The following is a 16,364-nucleotide window of genomic DNA, read 5'->3' as shown; positions in this document are numbered from 1 at the left end:
TTAAAAGTTACCATCACTCACAGCCAGCAACATGCATTATGCAGTAGTTTCAAACAATTTGGCGGCCTGCTCATTGCTTTATTGGCATGATTTCTGTAGACTAGACTCCTAAACCTAGCAACATTTGGGGGCGATTCTTAATTAGTCCAAAAATTAAGTTAAATTAGAACAGCCAGATCCAAATATTTTAACGATAGTTACAGTATAACTTAAAGAAGTTCATATAACTATGTCAAACTGTCTGCCAATCACCTGCTGCTACATGATATCTGTACTGTCTGCCAGGTAGAACTATCAGGTATCCTTCTTTCACTGTGAAGAATAACATGACTCTGAATGTGTGTGCATATGTTTGGTATGTGCCTTTTGTCCTCTTTGCACGCTGTCTTTGCTAGGAAATTGATTGCTCCATATTTCATTACACAAATCTGGATCTGTGTAGCTCGCACTTGTATTTAGCTGATCCCTTTCTGAATGGGGTTCAGTTCATTTTAGGAGATTTAGTTTTCCATTGTTTTCACAATGAGCATTTGTTTATAAGCCTACTAAAGTTGGGCAAACTCTTAATATGTTTGTCAACACAAAGGTTGCATGCTGACATACGGGACAAAGAGCTAATTAAAGTATGAGGTTAAAAACTCAATGCTCTAATTAGTTCACAGTTCCCGGTTACAGAATAGAACCCATGTGTGTTCCTCTCCCTGAGTCATTTCCCACGTGTTTGCAGGATGGTGCGGGTCCCTTTAAGATGATATGGAGAGCTGCTTTTAAAATTGGGAGTTTTTAGAATGAAGGATTGTTATGCGCTTAATCTTAGTTTCCATCCATTCTTACTGTGCTGTTTTCCCAAAGTATTGGACTTGATGAATACATGTTCACTCATAATCAAATACTGTTCAAAGGGAAAAGTTCAAAACATGAGATAATGCCTTGCAGAAAATATTAGGTGCAAGCTTCATGATTAGCAAAGGCAACATAGTTCTTTACATACGTGGACCTCTGTTAATTTTCAAGCTGAGTAGACATTAAATTAGGCTACATTTCTTGAGTGATTGTCATCTCAATGTGTGACACATGGTGGGTTGCTAAAGGGCCTTGTGTTGTAATCATTGTGCGTTCACAGTGATCGATCAGCAAAGTTCATGAAATAAATTCACGGTGAATCCACCCCTGTTCCTCTGCCGAGTGGACATTTAAGCTTTACAGACTGGAAATTACTGTGAACGACATAATTGTACGCATATTTAATGTTATGGTATCAAATTCCATGGTCCATTATCTGAACATATTCATTGAAAATAAGTGGGCTAATGCGTCTATTAAAATAACGGAAACAGGAATTTGATATGAATGCATCAAGTGTCCATGTGAGAACATCACCTCAGAGTAATTTTCAGAGTCAAAGAATATCAGAATTGAGCCGAAATGAATGTTTTGTCTCAATTTTGAGTCACTGCTGCTGGAATTCCTGAAAGCGCACTAATTTCTGTGTCATTGTTAATTGTTTTTAATGACCATCCAGTAACTGTAACTATTATCTATTTACTGTAATATAATTATTATGGTCCGACTAATTTAGCTGTATAGGGTTGGAAATAAATCATTTACTCAGCAGTCAATGTGTAAATTATAATAACCCAGTGCTGACAGTGAGATGGATAAATAGTCATATTCAAGATTTTAGATTACTATACTTTCAGGACATTCACTTTGATTATTTCTATAATGTGTCGGTACCCAGTCTCATCTATTTACAGTAGGCCATGGTTCCTCGCAAGGTAATTACATCATCGACATTAAGGATGCAATTGGGTTCAAATATTAACTTTCTGTACACTATGTACCATCAGAACAGCAGTATGCCATTCAGCTCCTTAAGCTTGTCCTGCCACTCAATTAGATCATTACTTTTTGTTTTAAATTTAAAGTATCCAATTTTATTTTCTAATTAAGGGATAATTTGGCATGGTCAATCCACCTACCCTTCCACAGCTTTGGGTGAGACCCAAGCAGACCACAGGGAAAATGTGCAAACTCCACACGGACAGTGACCCGGGGCTGGGATCGAACCCGTGTCCTCACGCAGTGAGGCAGCAGTGCTAACCACTGCACCACCACGCCGTCCTAAATTAGATCATGACTGATTTATTTACTCGCCTTGATTCTGTTTCCCTTAATTCCCTGAACCAAAAAAAAATCCATCAATCTCAGTATTGAAATTTTCACTCGGCCCTCAACAACCTTTTGGGGTCAACATTCCAGGTTTTTTTAAATAATGATAATCTTTATTGTCACAAGTAGGCTTACATTAACTCTGCAATGAAGTTACTGTGAAAAGCCCCGAGTCGCCACATTCCGGCGCCTGTTCGACTACACAGAGGGAAGATTCAGAATGTCCAAATTACCTAACAGCACGTCTTTCGGGACTGGTGGGAGGAAACCGGAGCACCCCGGAGGTAACCCACACAGACACAGGGGGAATGTGCAGACTCCGCACAGACAGTGACCCAGCCAGGAGTTGACCCTGGTGCTGTGAAGCCACAGTGCTGTGCTACTGTGCTACCCAGATTTCTGCTACCCTTTGAGTGAAGAAATGTTTCCTGTCATCACCACTGAAGTAGCTCTGATTTTAAGGCTGTCTCCCCTTATTCTTGAATCTCCCACCAGAGACATTTTCTCTGTATGTACATATGACACAGGAATAACCCGCTTTCCGAAATCTGAACAGCAGAGCTCAGAGGTGAGGCAAAAAGTGTTCACGTCAGCTTGGCCCGAATGTTGTTTGAGTCAAACATCTGCTACAAGGTCGTCAGGAACCCCAAAATGTCAAGCAGAATGGCAAATTGGCTGCTGTCAGCAAGGAAGAGCGGTGAAAGGGTTTGGTGGGGAGGATAGACAAAAAAATGCAAAAATATTATTTTTTAATTTATTTTTAAAATAAATTTAGAGTACCCAATTAAATGTTTCCAATAAAGGGGCAATTTAGTGCAGCCAATCCACCTAGCATGCACATCTTTCAGTTGTGGGGGCGAAACCCACGCAAACATGGGGAGAATGTGCAAACTCCACATTGACAGTGACCCAGAGCCGGGATCGAACCTGGCACCTCGGCGCCGTGAGGCAGCAGCGGTAACCACTGTGTCACCATGCTGCCCCAACGCTAAAATATTATAAAGGGGAACTTGCCTGCACTTGCCTCAGTGGACTCGGAGTGTATGATACTGTAAGCAGAAAGAAAGAAACAAGTGCTCAAAATTCTGCTTTTAATCATGCAAGAATCAACAGGCTAATTAGAAAAGGCCAACTTTGGAAATCTCTTGAGGAAAATCAAGAGCTGGTGTTATGAGTAAGCCATTAGCCAAGAACAAGTTCAGTGTTCCTAACCACCCACTGGCAAGAGTCCACCCCCACCTCTGAGTAGAAAATCTCAAAAGTCTCCGGTGGAAGTGAGCACTAAAATGGTTGGCATCAATTATTTTTGCTGTCTCTGTTATTTTGAATTCCTTATTTGAACGTACATATTAATAACTGGGAGACACTTGGGTGCTGCAGCATTCTGCAATCCATTCCACTTCAACTAATTTGCACTGATTGATCCAGTGGGAATGTGACCCACAGAATCTGTTGAGGAGACACAGGGAGCTTTGTGATTTATTGGCAGGTGTTTGTGGAAGGAGAATGCTGAAGGGAGGGAATATCAGGACACAATGTTGAGAAAAAAGTTATTTTAATTAGCTTGTTTTTTTTTTGCATTAGGCTAATTGTGCTCTACTTTTGTAAACAAATTATTCTTCAGCTTCAATCATTCGATTGGAGTGAACTGCTTTTTAAAGCTTGAATTTTAAAATACCAAGTCATGTCCTGGTCATCTTTCCAAGATTCAACCCGGAATGGAGCCCATTTAAAAACATACATTTTGGTTAAATAATTTCAGCCTATTACAAATAAAAATGAATACTTGTTGTCAAATGCAGTTTTAATGTAAACTAGTGTGCGTTTCTGGCATAGAGTTTAATGGTCCTGTGCAGCACCTTGGGCCGTGTTATTTTATTGAAGACGCTACGTAATACAAGTTGTTGTTACACTCATGGCTGGCATTACCAGTTATTAGCGCAAGAATAAAACCAAAAATGAAATTAAACACTTAGCTGTGCACTAATTTTATGATTCCTGACATTTTAGATTTTAATTGATAGCAGGGACCTGTTTTAAGACTGTAAATTAATTTTGGTGTTAAGTTTCGAGCTGCAAACCATCAGAGTTTTGCTCTTGTGGTTTGTGATGTCACCTGAACCCCACGATTAAATTACTGCCTTGTCATCGCTTCCAAGGATTCATTATTCACGGTGTAGTATGCAGATGCACATATGTCTAAATAAGTAGCAGATGTAGGACAGTTGCGTGTGCAGTGTTTTTGACCACTTGTGACTTTAGTTAAGCTAAATAAACTAATACCAAGTAACCAGAATATTGTTGTGGGATCTATACATTTCCCAAATCAATCCACCAATCTTTTCATCATAAATTCAAAAGAAGGTACCTTTTCTCATCACCATGTAAATTGCCCTATCCACAGCTCCATGATTACACGAGTGTTTGAATAACCCTGACCATTGAGTTAATCCTTTAATCCTTTCACACCTGCTTCTCAACATCCCTGGAGCCTTCTTCACTCCCTCACTTCTTTATTTGACCTTATAATTCTACAACACGAGTTATCTAACTTTTGTTTTTGGGTCTCACCTGCTATTTTTCTTATTCTGACAAACATCATACAATACGGTCTGATGGAGTACAATGACAGTTGTACCTGTTGCTGCTCAGTCCTGGACAGGGCAGGGGTGGGGGCTAATTTGAGAAGAACATTTTGATCAATTGTTTCACATTCTCAAAGCGCAGAGATAATTCACATTTTAGGATATAATTTTACATTAGGTGATTGGAACTGTACGAACAATATTGTGTTCATAATTTCTTCTGTCATTTGCAAGAGTGACAGTTGTGTGTATAAATCAAAGATGTGCACAACAAGGTTTTTTCCTTCTCAAAAACATGCTCTCCTTCTACCCTGAAGGCATTGAATCATTACTGGACTATGGTTCCATGGGCACTGCTTAATCGGATTCATTTTCTGTGTGTAAGCCCAGACAGGGCAGTTTAGTGGTCTACTTAACTACATGTTGATGGAAACATAGAATATAGGAGCAGGAGGAGGCCCTTCGAGCCTTTGCCGCCATTCATTTTTTTTTCATTACTCTATCTGTTACAAAGCCAGGGTTCAGGGGCGAACCCCTAATCCAGCTCCTTGCCTGCTCCAAAAAACAATTCAAATTCAAATTGAATCCAATTCATGGTCAGATCTGAGCCAAAAGGCAGAACAGATATTACACTTGATCTCAGCCAAAAGGCCGAGAAGCGATTTCCGCCTTTCATTATGATCGTGGCTGATAATCCAACTCAATAGCCTGATCCCGTCTTCCCACCCATATCCTTTGATCCCTTTTGCCCCAGGTGCTATATCTAACTGCTTTTTGAAAATATGCACTGTTTTGTCCTCAACTGCTTTCTGTGGTAGCCAATTCCTCAGGCCGACCACCCTTTGGGTGAAGAAATTTCTCCCCATTCTCAGTCCTAAATGGTCTACCCCGTATCCTCAGACTGTGCCCCTGTTTCTGGATGCCCCCACCGTCAGGAACATCCTTCTTGCATCTAACCTGTCTAGTCCTCAAGTCATCATTCCCAAACCTGAACCTGATCTGCATTTTCGGCAGCTGCATTTGAGCAGTGATCAGGAAGGAAACTCCGAACCAATTTTGACCTCCCTAACTTGGAGTGAATGATAGCATCAGCTGACTCAGCCCAAAGAGGGGAAGTAAATATTGGACCTTTCAATCTGTATGGTTCTGCCATTCATTGATTTGAAAAACTAAGTCATCAGGATTTTTTAAAGTCAGTTTGCTGATGTGAATTTAATTTTTTGGAAGTACATTGGGCGGCACGTTAGCACAGTGGTTAGCACAGTCACTTCACAGCTCCAAGGTTCCAGGTTCGATTCCTGCCTTGGGTTTCTGTCTGTGCGGAATCTGCACATTCTCCCCGTGTCTGTGTGGGTTCCTCTGGACGCTCCAGTTTCCCCTCTCAGTCCAAAGATGTGCAAGTTAGGTGGATTGGCCATGATAAATTGCCCTTCGTGTCCAAACAGGGGTTTTGTTACGGGAACAGGGTGGAGGTGTCGGCTTAGGTAGGGTTCTCTTTCCAGGGGCAGGTGCAGATTCGATGAGCTGAAGGCCTCCTTCTGCACTGTATATTCTATGATTCATTTAATACCACTCATTGCCAATAATTGTACCTAGTAAAACTTGAACAATCAATAGTGAGCTGGACCGAATTAGTACCAAGTGCTTAATCGAGTCTGAGACAATAGTCAAAAGTAATTACAACAGTGACAGGGGATTTCCCATATTGACCCATCAACTGTTTAGTCAGGAACCAGAAGTGTTCAGCTTTATGTCTGTTCAGTCATTTTACCAAAGCTCGCTCTGAATTGTAACCACTTCAGCCCTGATCACTGCTATATTTAAACTTCTGGCTTTGCCTGCTCTCTTGATTTAATCTTGCATCAACCAGATAATACTGGGACAGCCACTTGTTGTCTTGTTGTTGGCAGATAAAATAAATGTTTTTCTGTATTCTGTACCATTTCTCCAGAAGCAAGAGGCAGTGATGAAGACTCGCGTAACAAACTATTATCAATGACATCCCACGTAACTCAATTGACTATCTGTGTTTGTCATAGATGTTGCTTTTCTGTGGTCTGGTTGTCGTCGGACTGTTTCACTCATGTCTGTGAAACAAAATGGTTCACATATCTGACTATGTTCTTCTATTTTAGGAATGGTTCTTCCACATCTGAAGATCTCTTTTGGAAGCTAGATGCGCTGCAAATGTTTGTTTATGATCTGCATTGGCCAGAACCTGAATTTTCCCAGCACTTGGACCAGAGACTCAAACTCATGGCCAGTGACATGATTGAAGCTTGTGTAAAAAGGTAAGTATGGCTGCCAAACTGGTATTGCAGGAAAGCTTAATATAATAGTTTAGCACTCTTCAGCATTATTCAAAGAAGTGTAAATCATAACATTAGGTTTTTTAAAAGAAATAATGGCCTAGAAATTGAATCCTACCTGACACGGGGCGCAATCCAGAAGCAACGCATGTTACCCGTGACTAAGAAGTTTGGCAGTGGGATGTCTGCCATTCGCCTCCTTTGTATGTCTCAAGTGAGCAATGGGCCCTGGCCATTGCCCTGGAGCCACTCTTTAAGAGAGAGCGCAATTAGACAACTGGAATTTTGACCAAAGGCCAAAGATGATTTCAGTGAAGGTGAACAATTGAGAAGGGGGTGTGCGAGTGGGGGCTGGCAGCAGCTTCCAGGGATGCATTCAGATAAGATGTTTAAGTTACCTTTTCTTGTGGCTTGGAGGCTCCTATAGGCACTGCTTGTTTAGCTCTTGCGCGCCAGAGAAAGGTTCCCACAGTGTATGCCACATGCAATCACAAATGGGTCTCAGACACGAATTCCGTCCCCAATTTGGATAAGCAGTGCAATTGATGCCCATTTCTGGCTGATGGGCTGGAAGACTCCCTGTCTTACTCATCAAATGCGGTGCGGTATACTTCTGGTGCCGACTGAGCATGCCCACACCACATGATGCATGGGTCCTGCAGTACTCGGCTCACCTGGAAAACTGGAATTCTTCAACTGGGATCCTCAGCCAATATATTGAGACATGTTGGTGGATTGGGCAGACAAGTGGTAGATGAAGTTCAATGCGGAGAAGTGCGAGGTGATACATTTTGGCAGGAAGAAATATGGAGAGACATTATTAAAAAAAGGAAGAAGCTCTAACTGAGGTGCAGTAATAGAGCATGTATATGTGCATAAGTCATTGAAGATGGCAGGACATGTTGAGAGAGCAGTTGATAAAGCATATAGTAACTTAAGTTTTATGAATAGTGGCTTTGAGTACAAGAGTAAGAAGGTCATGCTGAACTTGTATAAGACACTAGTTAGGCTTTATTTGGTATACTGCACCTAGTTCTGGGCAACATTATTGAGGAAGGATGTGAAGGCATTGGAGAAATTCACACAAATGATTCCAGGGATAAAGAACTGTGGGCGAGATTCTCCGCAAATGCGGAGCGTCGTAAAGGCTGCCGTGAAACTGGCCGTGTTTCACGGCAGCCTTCACGCCCGTTCCCGGGACGCGATTCTCCCCCCCCACAATCGGGGCTAGGAGCGGGACCCCGGGAATCACGGCGTCGCGGCCTTAACGACCGTCGTTAAGGCCACGCGCCAAAATGACGCGCGGCTGGCGTCTGTATGACGTCAGCCGCGCATGCGCGGGTGACATCATCACGCCATTGACCGCGCATGCGCGGTTCTTCATTTCTCCACCGCCGCCCGACAAGATGTGGCGGCTTGATCTTGTCGGGCGGCGGAGGGGAAATAGTGCATCCCTTTTGGACGCAGGCCCGACGATCGGTGCACCGATCGTGGGCCTGTCCCCTCCCAAGCACAACGGTGGTGCTCCCGCCCCAAACGGGCCTCTGCAGGTGTATTTGCTGCCGTGAAAAAACGGGCGTAAAGGCCCGGCCCATCGGCCGTGGAGAATCGGCACTCGCCGTAAAAAATGGCGAGAGGCGATTCGTGACGTGGGTCGGGCGAGGGGGGGGAAGAATAGCGGGAGGGTGCAAAAAATGTCGGGAGGCCTTCCCGCTATTTTCCCAACCAGCGTGGGCAGCGGAGAATCGCGCCCCCTAGCTATGAGAATAGATTGCAGAGGTTGGTACTGCTTTCCTCAGAGAAAGGGAGGCTGAGAGGAGACTTGATAGAGGTATTACAGTTCCTGAGGAGTATGGACAGGGTAAACAGTGAGAAACAATTCCTATTCAAGTCATCATCAAGAACCAGAGGGAACAGATTCAAAATACTTGGCAAAAGGAGTAAAAGTGGTGTGAGGAAAAAAAAAAGAATTACCCAGAGAGTGGCTGGAGACTGGAATGAGCTCCCTGAAAGGGCGGTGGAGGCAGATTCCGTCAAGGTATTCAAAAGAGAATTGGATTGCCATCTGAAAAGAAAGAATGTGCAAAGCTACGGGAATAAGGCAGGGGAGCGGGACTCGGCAGAATGTTCTTTCGGAGAGCAAGTGGCCTCCTTCATCAGGAAAGAACATAAATAATTTGTGCATATTTGTTTGTTAAAGAAGAAACATCACCGTTAGAATTGAAGTAAGCATTTTGCTGAGGTTTTATCCATATGCCCACAATGCTCTTCAGCAATTGTCTGTCAATTTAATTCTTGACTTTTTTTAAATTAAAAGTTCAAATTTTTCCCCACTTCATTTGGCTTCCTCGGACAACTAATCAGCTGCGGTCAAAATGATAAGTAAATTGACTTGTTTCCGGACTTCAGCCAATGGCAGTCTGAACTGACTGCTTGAATGTGACATCCTTGTGTATGTTGCACAAGATAACAGATGAGGAAAAGCCAAATCTTTACTTGGATTTGTTTTAGAAATGACATGGTGAATCAGGATTTAAAATGCCTTCATTCCTTTTCTGTTGATACCTGCATTCATGTTTCCCATGAGCCCTGAATTCTAATGACACAGTCAGAGGAAACTTGCTGGGAAGCGTTCAGCTAGACAGTGATGGGAGAACATTTAAGAGCAGCAGGCAGTCATTTAATCCAGGGTATTGCAGACATCTTGTTATTTAAACTCTTTGCAGTAAATCAGCTCTCTCTCAGTGTCAGACTGAATAATTTCTCTCAGTCAGTTCTTCAGTGACAATCACAGAGTGATCAGTACTTGTTTTTTACACTCTATGAAAGATTTTCTTCACCCCGCTGATCTTTATGATTTAAGATTAAACATTTCAGACTATCTTAAAGGAATAGTCCAAATGCAAAAACAAAGCTTTTGCACAACTACACAAGTCAAGGAGTATTCCACTCACATACACAGTTAGAGGAATTGCTGTGATGTACTTGGCCCTGTATTCTAAATTATGCTTTGAATATCAAAATCTATATTGTGCAATTTGAAAAGTCCCACCGTCACAATTTCTTTTTTAAATCAGTTTTATGAATTGTTTGCAGGTCACAACAAATGTTGATTAAAGTATTTTTCAAACATGAAGATAATAGAACTTTTGAAAGCATCTTTTTTTTCCCTTCTCCTCTTATGAATGGAACAATTCGCACATGCAATAATGATTCTCAGGTACCCGTCTCCTGCTGGTATGTTATCAAGCGGCCACTCTTAATATGAGAGTCTCGGCAGTGAGAGTTGGAAGGATTTTCTTTCTTGCAGGGCAATGGGGGTGTGGGGCAGCATCAGACCTGAGCTTAATGCTGTCCTCATCTGGCATCCGCATGAGCGTACCTGCCTGTGAGTGTGTTCACCTTTCAAGGGGAGTCCCAGAAAGCGATTGGGAGCAGGACTCATGGCTGGTCACATTCATAGAATTTTTCATAGAATTTACAGTCCAGAAGGAGGCCATTCGGCCAATCGAGTCGCCACCGGCTCTTTTTGAAAGAGGACCCTACCCAAGCCCACACTTCCACCCTAACCCCATAACCCAGTAACCCCACTCAACACTAAGGGCCATTTTGGACACTAAGGGCAATTAGGTGGCCAATCCACCTAACCTGCTCATCTTTGGACTGTGGGAGGAAACCGGAGCACCCGGAGGAAACCCACGCGTACACGGGGAGAACGTGCAGACTCCGCACAGACAGTGACCTAAGCCGGGAATCAAACCTGGGACCCTGGAGCTGTGAAGAAATTGTGCAAACCACAATGCCACCGTGCAACTTTAGGGACATTAGGATCTACCGTGGTGTCCAACAGCTACCCCAGCCAGATTGTCTTGTTTCATTTGCACACACCAAACATTGCACAGGGATCATCCTAGTTTGCACGGCCCGGCAGGGATTGATATTATAAGGCAAATCTCTGCAAAGGTACAAATTAAAAGAGAGAGAGAAATGTGACAGAGATGCATATTGAGAAAACCAAAGTCTGCTTTATGAAGCAAGTTTAAAAAGCTGTTTCTGTTCGCCACCCCCCCCCCCCCCCCCCCCTCCCCTCGGACGAGGCAACAAAGGGAAAACGCTGTCTCCAGGGAATATAATCCTTTCAGTTGCACTTGCATAAACCTATTTAAAGAATAGTAATCACAGCTGTTGAGAGAGAGTGACAGGTTAATGAAAGCCTTTGGTTTCTGGGGCTGGGTTACGTGTGTATAAGAGGTATTTGTTTCTGTTAGACTGGTGCACTGAGCTCCCCTGATAGCTCGGCAAGTTGATCCATTGATCCAGTGAGTAGCTGAGAGTGTTGTCGGCCAGAAAGCTGGCTGGGTTGGACCCCGACAAAGAAGGGTAGAATAGGGGTCAAAAAGAAATCTCCGTTCAGTACCACGACAGTGAGGGAACAGCTAGAGAAGGCACGAAAACCGGAAAATATAAAGGGGTTTGAGACTGAGGAGGAACCAAAAATACTAAACGCTGTAAATGATGACTTCCTCCAAGTATTCCCGTGAGGAGTCACTCTGAATAAGAGCGAACCTGAGCAGAATCAGTGACTTTGATATGAATGAGGTGGAAGTAGTAGGCAGGCGAAAAGGGCTCAAAACTCAACCGGTGGTGTAAATCTGAGGGTGTCATGAGACACTAGGGAGGACCTTTGTGAGGCATTAATGATCATTATGAGAAAGCAACTGGACAGTGGTGGGGTGCCAATGTATTGAAAACAGGTTGATATATTACTCATATTCATAAAAAGAGACAAATCTGACACACCAACAACTACAGACCCATTAATTTTAACTTAATTTCATAAAAATAATGGAATTGTGAGACAAGAGTAAACTTGAGCATTACCTGTTAGGTAGTAAATCGCAAACAATATGGATTCATAAGAGGGTGATCCTTCTAATCAACCGTCACTACTTCATCACAGAAGTGACAACCCAGGTGGACTGTGGGAAGGTCTACAATGTGGCTGACCAAACTAAATAACTACGGGTGCAGTTGAAAGCGTTAGGATTTTTATTAGGCTGAAAGCTCAATATGTCCCAGAACTCCAATGCAGCAAAGCCAGTAGAATGTTAAACTACCTGGCCAGACTAGTAGAGTATAAGTCAGAAGAAGTCATCATGAAACTGCACAATGCTTTTTCTGATAATTTAACTCTTGCTGCCAAGTCACGAGGAGACATTTCATCATTGGAAGCGGTGCAGAAAAAGTCACACATGTGAACTCTAATGCTGAAAGCCTGAGTTAGGAGAATCCTGAGCTTTTCATCCTGGGGGAAGTACCTGTGCAACGCTCCCCAACTGTTATAAATAAAAATCAATTAGAATTAGAATCCCTACAGTGCAGAAGGAGGCCATTCAGTCCATCGAGTCTGCACCAAGCCTCTGAAAGAGCACCCTATCCCAGTTCACACCCCCACCCAATCCCTTTAACCCCACCTTCCCTTTGGGCCCTAAGGGGCAATTTAGCGTGTCTGCACACCTTTGGACTGTTGGAGGAAACCGGAGCACCCAGAGGAAACCCACGCAGACACAGGGGGAAAGTGCAAACTCCACACAGTCACCCGAGGTCGGAATTGAACCTAGGTCCCTGGCACTGAGAGACAGCGGTGTTAACCACTGGGCCTCTGTGCTGCCCTAAAGATAGTTAAGGCAATGGAAATGTAAAAGTGGAACGTTAGTTAAGTTAAATAATGAGAATACAACAAGAGGATATTAGCCAGCATTTTATGTTGTCCAATACTCTCCGGGTTGTGACATCATACTGATCACCTATCCTTCTCTGCTGGGATTTTTCCTGCGTTAGGAAGCCTGCTTGCCTGTGGGCCCACGGAAATTCTTATGTTGCCAATTAAGGACCCTGGGGCTTCCTCCCTCCTCTAGAGAGTGAAATTTGATAGCCTTTCTATAGCTTGGAGGTGGAGAGAGTACCCTTCCTCCTTTTTGGGCACCCTGTGTCCAGTGAAGGCACTTTCCCAAGTTAGTTTTCCCTGCCAAATCCCTTTTTATGTTCCTTCCCTAGCCTGATGAATCCAGTCCTCCAACCTCTTTGCCAGGGCCTACCAGCCTAGTCCCAACAAAATCCCAGACTTACCTTTACCTGGTCCATGGCACCTCTTCCTTAGGGATTGCTCCCTGAGGAGCTGCTGGGACTAGAGAGTTGCCAGCCATTTGACTGGCCGGCAGCTACTGGAAGTGGTGCATCCTCGCAGATGGAAGCATAAGCCCTGCTTTGAGCTAATTAACAGCCTGATGGTCATAAGATGGCTGCCGGCCAACTAGGCAACCAGAGGTGACTTTGCAAGGTCACTATCAGAACACAAATTCTGGCCATTGCTTCAAATTAGCAAAAGGTAAATTTAGGACTGGTATTCGGACTTTCTTCTTTCTGTAAAGAATGATTTGTGTATGAAATAGACTTCCAGGAAGAGTGGCGGAAGCAATAACTCTCAAAACCTTGAAGAAATCATGGAGCTTTAGGACCTTTATGGGTAGCTGAATTAATATGGATTGTGGCCCTTTACATCAATGTCTCGACAGTGATCTTGCGATAAGGTCAGTTATAAAGCCCCTGCAGCCAAATATCCTGTCAAAGTTCACAGATGAATAATGATTCCATGAACAAGATGCTGGAGGGCTTCCGATGTCGGTGGAATTGTACTCGGCTGAGCATTCAGTGCTTTTGCGATGGAAGCATATTTTCAAGAAAGATTTGGTAGCTTGGAGGTGTGAATTCGAAACCAGTCCATTTTTCTGAGTGTTAACCACTCTTAGCGGTTCCATTCGTTGTGCAGCACACCAACAAGCAGGCTGACAATCTGTTCTATGATTTTTCTATTGATGCAGCGAACACAGCCACCAGCAGCCTGCGGGACCCTCTCCACATTCAAACCTGATTGAAGACAGTTGGATCTAATTGAGAGAATCCTTTTGAGACACTAACAGGTGGAAGGGTGTCGACCAATCTCCTGTTCAGCAGGCCAACAGTAATACTCCTCTGTTGCCAACTGAGCTCAGGAAGCAGATTTAACAGCTGTAAAAGGAACCAGAGAAACAAAATAATTAAAGCAAAATTAACAGAAAATAAACGAACTTCTGTAATGGTGCCCACCTTATCTTTACCTTACAGACAATTCAAAACGGGTAAATTAATGGAGTTGAATGGCTGTCTCACCCTTCCAAACAGCTTGTCTGCTTTAAGTTTCCTGTGATGGCTTTACTTTCTTGGCCCATGAAAAAATGGGGGTGAAGGGTTTGGGATAGTCATTGATTCCAAGTGCCTGTGTCTCCACTGCAATAGTTTTTGCTTGTACACCCGTTTAAGGCTAAATATCAGCAGAATGAAGAATTTTAATGCGGATTTGGCTTGTGGCCAATTATGTTTCTGTGTAACTCTTCCAATCATTAATTTGGATGGGGCTGCAGAGCCCACTCATACTAGATCATGCCCACTTAAAGGAGAATTCCAATGCTGGGTTAGTGGTAAATTTAAAGCCCTTTATAACTACTTAGCAGTGATGAAATTGTGTTGACCTCCTTAATGTTTGAAGTGATCATGAGCCATTGAACCATACCACAGAGGAGCGCACACACACACACCCACACGCACGCAGACACACACACAAAATAGCATTTGGAAAGAGGTAATGTCTCGTAGGCTTACTGAAGCTGAAGCGATTTATTTCCATTTTAAATGTGGACAGAAGTTTTTATTTTATTTTTTGATCATGCAGAAGGCATTCAGACTTTAGAATTCATTTTACTAACAATATATTACACTGGAGTAGTTGGAAGTATTTTGAACCATTGAAAAATGTTTGACCTCGAAAGGACCATTAAAAAACAGTGGACGGGATTTACCGACCACCCCGATGCATGTTTTCCCGTTAACTGTACCCTTTGCCGGTGTGGGACCGGAATTTCCCGCTGGTGTGAACAGCCAGTAAATCCCGTCCTGTAGGTTGACATATTGGCACATCACTGGACATACAATGACTTTGCTTTACATTACTTGGTTGCTTCACTCAGCTGGGTCATAGTGTGTGGTGCAACGTGCATGGGGCAACAGTGAGTATGAGGAAATAAAAAGCCCTGTGATTTTATTCACTACACTCATACACCTCCCAGAGGTATCCAGTCTGGAAACAGACTGCCATGCTATCGGGTGCTGCTGGCATGCGCGCGCGGCAAGCTGGGATATTTACCCACCAATATTAAAAGAGGCAGGTTTACCTTTTATCAGAACTGACTGTGAGTGGTTTAACCTGCACCCGTCAGCTTTCATATTCCTAATTCTTTTACTATTAGTGGCTTAGCAGCAACTAGTTACAAGTAGCATCCATGACTGAATGACAGTGCTTTTTTGTTTGTGTTAAACAGGACAAGAGTTGCATTTGAAGTCAAGTTACAAAAACTGAGCAAGTCAACAGATTTGCGTGTTCCCTCTTCTGTCTGTACAATGATCAATGTGCTTGTGGACGCCAAGAAACAATCTACAAAACTGTGCATTTTAGAAGGTGCACAAGAGGTAGTCATTAATTTTCATGTTATTTTACTTCTGTGGTTGTATTTTTCATTGTCTTTGCATTGAGTGCTTTACAATATTTTGCCAATGACTGTTTTTACATGGATTCAACGATATTTCAAAAATTGAATTCTTTCAATAGATTATATTTACATCTTGGGTTATCTTGAAGTGAAAAGTTCTACTTGTATCCAAATCCCCGTCCACAAAAGCCCCAGTCACCTGCCTCTTGGGAATGAATAACAGCTTGACATATGGGGTTGTTTCCTGGTGGTACGATTTCCAGTAGCAATACCTGTCTGGGTCCATTATTTAAAATGAAATCAGGACCTTTAATGTGCTTTAAGGGAAGCAGAATGCAGGAGATTAGCCTCAGTATGATTGCAGAGTAGAAATCATTCTATGCGCAGCAAAGGAAAACTCATGGACAATTTTAAGTTGTACAGTCAAAAATAATTATCTTGAGAATTCTTATGATCTCGGTTGAGACCAGTTTTTTTATATTAAAGAAGAAATCCAGAAAGCCAGTTATTTACTGAAAGAAGGAAGCCAGAGGATTCCATGATTTAAAACACAGTATTTTTTTCTGTACAAGATTTAAACAAAGCAAACACTAAATACTGGGCTGAATTTAACGGAAAAAGTTCTAAGTTCATTTGTGGTGGCTTTTGCAGGGAGTTTCCTGCCTGCCCTGCCAGCGCGTTCCCCAGCGCTATCAAATGACACTATGGACGCGGTC

At 42.9% G+C, this 16,364-nt stretch overlaps 1 protein-coding gene and 1 pseudogene across 31 annotated transcripts in view; one reads left to right on the top strand and one right to left on the bottom strand.

Moving 5' to 3' along the window:
- cadps2 (Ca++-dependent secretion activator 2) overlaps window positions 1-16,364 on the top strand; it is an 858,338-nt gene that overhangs the window by 729,812 nt on the left and 112,162 nt on the right. For all 31 annotated transcript variants that reach the window (XM_038780116.1, XM_038780122.1, XM_038780121.1 and 28 more), the window contains 2 exons: window positions 6,893-7,048; window positions 15,481-15,628. In XM_038780116.1, coding sequence (XP_038636044.1) covers window positions 6,893-7,048; window positions 15,481-15,628 — 304 coding nt within the window. The remainder of the gene's footprint in view (window positions 1-6,892; window positions 7,049-15,480; window positions 15,629-16,364) is intronic.
- On the bottom strand, window positions 5,259-5,420 carry LOC119955358 (annotated as a pseudogene).

This window comes from Scyliorhinus canicula, chromosome 20, assembly GCF_902713615.1.
Source record: "Scyliorhinus canicula chromosome 20, sScyCan1.1, whole genome shotgun sequence".
Taxonomy (NCBI): Eukaryota; Metazoa; Chordata; class Chondrichthyes; order Carcharhiniformes; family Scyliorhinidae; genus Scyliorhinus; species Scyliorhinus canicula.
Note: the sequence above shows the minus strand (reverse complement) of the source record. Positions and strands in the feature narration are given on the sequence as shown.